Source organism: Genypterus blacodes, unplaced genomic scaffold (genome assembly GCF_046128005.1).
Source record: "Genypterus blacodes isolate CSIRO-AG114 ecotype Tasmania unplaced genomic scaffold, CSIRO-AGI_Gbla_v1 ptg000675l_1, whole genome shotgun sequence".
Classification (NCBI taxonomy): domain Eukaryota; kingdom Metazoa; phylum Chordata; class Actinopteri; order Ophidiiformes; family Ophidiidae; genus Genypterus; species Genypterus blacodes.
This window is the reverse complement of record NW_027467368.1, coordinates 32,501-35,000: the sequence shown is the minus strand read 5'-3', so window position 1 is coordinate 35,000 and position 2,500 is coordinate 32,501. Positions and strand designations below refer to the sequence as shown.

The following is a 2,500-nucleotide window of genomic DNA, read 5'->3' as shown; positions in this document are numbered from 1 at the left end:
GTTAACTCTTTGTGCCCCCCTCTTCCCGCAGCACTGTAACGACGACGTCCACAACTGTCAGTCAGACATGAACATCATGGGGGCGTGGAAGAGAGGCTACACGGGCAAAGACGTGGTGGTCACCATCCTGGACGACGGCATCGAGAGGAACCACCCAGACCTGCTGCAGAACTATGTGAGTGTGTGTGGAGGCCGGCTGTGTGTGTGTGCGCGTACTGGTGTGTGTGTGTGCGCTCGTGTTTGTGTGTGTACTGGCCTGGGGTGTGTGTGGGTGTGCACTTCAATCAAAATGTATCGTTTGTTCGTATGTGTACAGTTGACATTGAACTTCAGGGTTAAAGGTCAGGTGGAGCAGGCATCCTGTGGGTGTGTACGTGTGTGTGTGTGTGTGTGTGTGTGTGTGTGTGTGTGTGTGTGTGTGTGTGTGTGGTATGGTAAGGTGTGCACTTCTCAGAAGAAGAAGAATAGTTTTCTCGTTTTCTCTGCCTGAGGCAGCAGGTCAGCCCATCATTCACACACACACACACACACACACACACACACACACACAATGATTCACATCCCGTTTGACAGTGAATGCAGCGTTGTTATTAGCGACTCTTAATGCCTGGATGTGTTGATGCCCAGGGCGAGCGGCAGCACAACCAGAGCTCTGATGGCATTCCACTCACACAACCACTGTGTGAACGCTTTGATTGGGTTAGAGGTGTGTGTGTGTGTGTGTGTGTGTGTGTGTGTGTGTGTGTGTGTGTGTGTGTGTTGATATTCATTTCTTTTCCATCCCTCATCTTCATCAGGACCCTCAGGCCAGCTTTGATGTCAACGGCAACGACATGGACCCCATGCCCAGATATGATGCAACCAACGAGAACAAGTAAGAGACCGTCCCTCTGTGTGTGTGTGTGTGTGTGTGTGTGTGTTTGAGTAATGATTTGTGTTACTGTCAATGGAAAGTCCTGTCCTGGATTACAAACATGTTTGTACACGCCGACATGTACCTGAATGACATTTAGCAGAAGCTGTGTGTGTTCAGTGTGTTTGTGTTTCCTCTGCAGTAACCTTGTTGTGTGTGTGAGTAGTTATGTTAGTCAGTCTGTGTGTGTGTCTGTGTGTGTGTGTGTGTGTGTGTGTGCGTGCGTGTGAGAGAAAGAGTGAAAGAAGAGCCTCTCTTATCCAGGCACTTGTCTTGTGCCAGTTTGGCCTGGTGAGTGGTTTTTGGTGTGTGTGTGTGTGTGTGTGTGTGTGTGTGTGTGTGTGTGTGTGTGTGTGTGTGTGTGTGTGTGTGTGTGTGTGTGTGTGTGTGTGTGTGTGTGTGTGTGTGTGTGTGTGTGTGTGTGTGTGTGTGTGTGTGTGTGTGTGTGTGTGTGTGTGTGTGTGTGTGTGCTTGGCTGCAGCAGCATGAATGCTTTGGCAGCAGCTCGTCCCTGCTGCTCCTGCATTGTCTTAAAGAGACATGATGACTGCAGATGCAGCTTAATGAGTCCTCTTCCCTCTGGAGCTCAGTTGATGTGTGACTGAGTGTGTGTGTGTGTGTGTGTGTGTGTGTGTGTGTGTGTGTGTGTGTGTGTCTTCGCTCTCACGTTTTCCTGTTTTTCACAATAAAATTCTTCAAATGTTCTCACATCTGCCAAGGGAGCTGAATAGATGTGAGTGTGTGTGTGTGTGAGTGAGTGTGTGTGAGTGAGTGTGTGTGAGTGAGTGTGTGTGTGAGGCGGCGTAGACATCAGAAACACCACAGAGATGAGTCGTTATTAAAATGTGCTTCACCTCCATCCTGGAGTCAAAGCTCTCTCTGCTCAGAGTGAGTGATGATGTAATGCTGCTGATGATGTAATGCTGCTGGATGTTCATGTGTTCTCCATGTTGCCACAGTAACAGCTGCTCCATTACATCCACTTCACTGAGGTCATGCATTCAGATCCAGGTCTGACGCTCTGTTTAATGAAGTTTATCTCTGGAAATAAACCCAAGTTAGAGCTCCAGAGCGGCGTTGTTGTTGTTGTTGTTGTTGTTGTTGTTGTTGTTGTTGTTGTTGTTGTGGTACTGAGTGATGCTGTAACCTGCTGCCTTCACAGCTTTACTGGTTCATAAGTGTCACCTGTAAACCTGACTGAGAGTTAATAGAGCAGATTGAATGTTTAATCTTTAATGTCTGCTCTTTATGAGACAGACGCTCTATAACGGCAGCTCTGTTTGTGTTTAAATGTGTCGACTGAAGTGGGAGAGAAAATGAACCATTAACAATGTTTGTTTGTATTTAAATTAATGATCGTGTGTGTGTGTGTGTGTGTGTGTGTGTGTGTGTGTGTGTGTGTGTGTGTGTGTGTGTGTGTGTGTGTGTGTGTGTGTGTGTGTGTGTGTGTGTGTGTGTGTGTGTGTGTGTGTGTGTGTGTGTGTGTGTGTGTGTGTGTGTGTGTGTGTGTCCTTCTAAAGCCCGTGTGTGCGAGTCCTTCTAAATCCCTCCAGTTTGTGTGTGTGTGTGTGTGAGGCGGTAGAATGG

The 2,500-nt window shown here is 47.7% G+C and overlaps 1 protein-coding gene across 1 annotated transcript in view; it reads left to right on the top strand.

The window, feature by feature from the left end:
• LOC142990705 (proprotein convertase subtilisin/kexin type 5-like) overlaps positions 1-2,500 on the top strand; it is a gene marked incomplete at its 5' end in the record, with an annotated part of 30,326 nt that overhangs the window by 1,158 nt on the left and 26,668 nt on the right. The window contains 2 exon segments of the mRNA XM_076140565.1: positions 32-175; positions 798-874. Of these exon segments, the coding sequence (XP_075996680.1) occupies positions 32-175; positions 798-874 (221 nt within the window).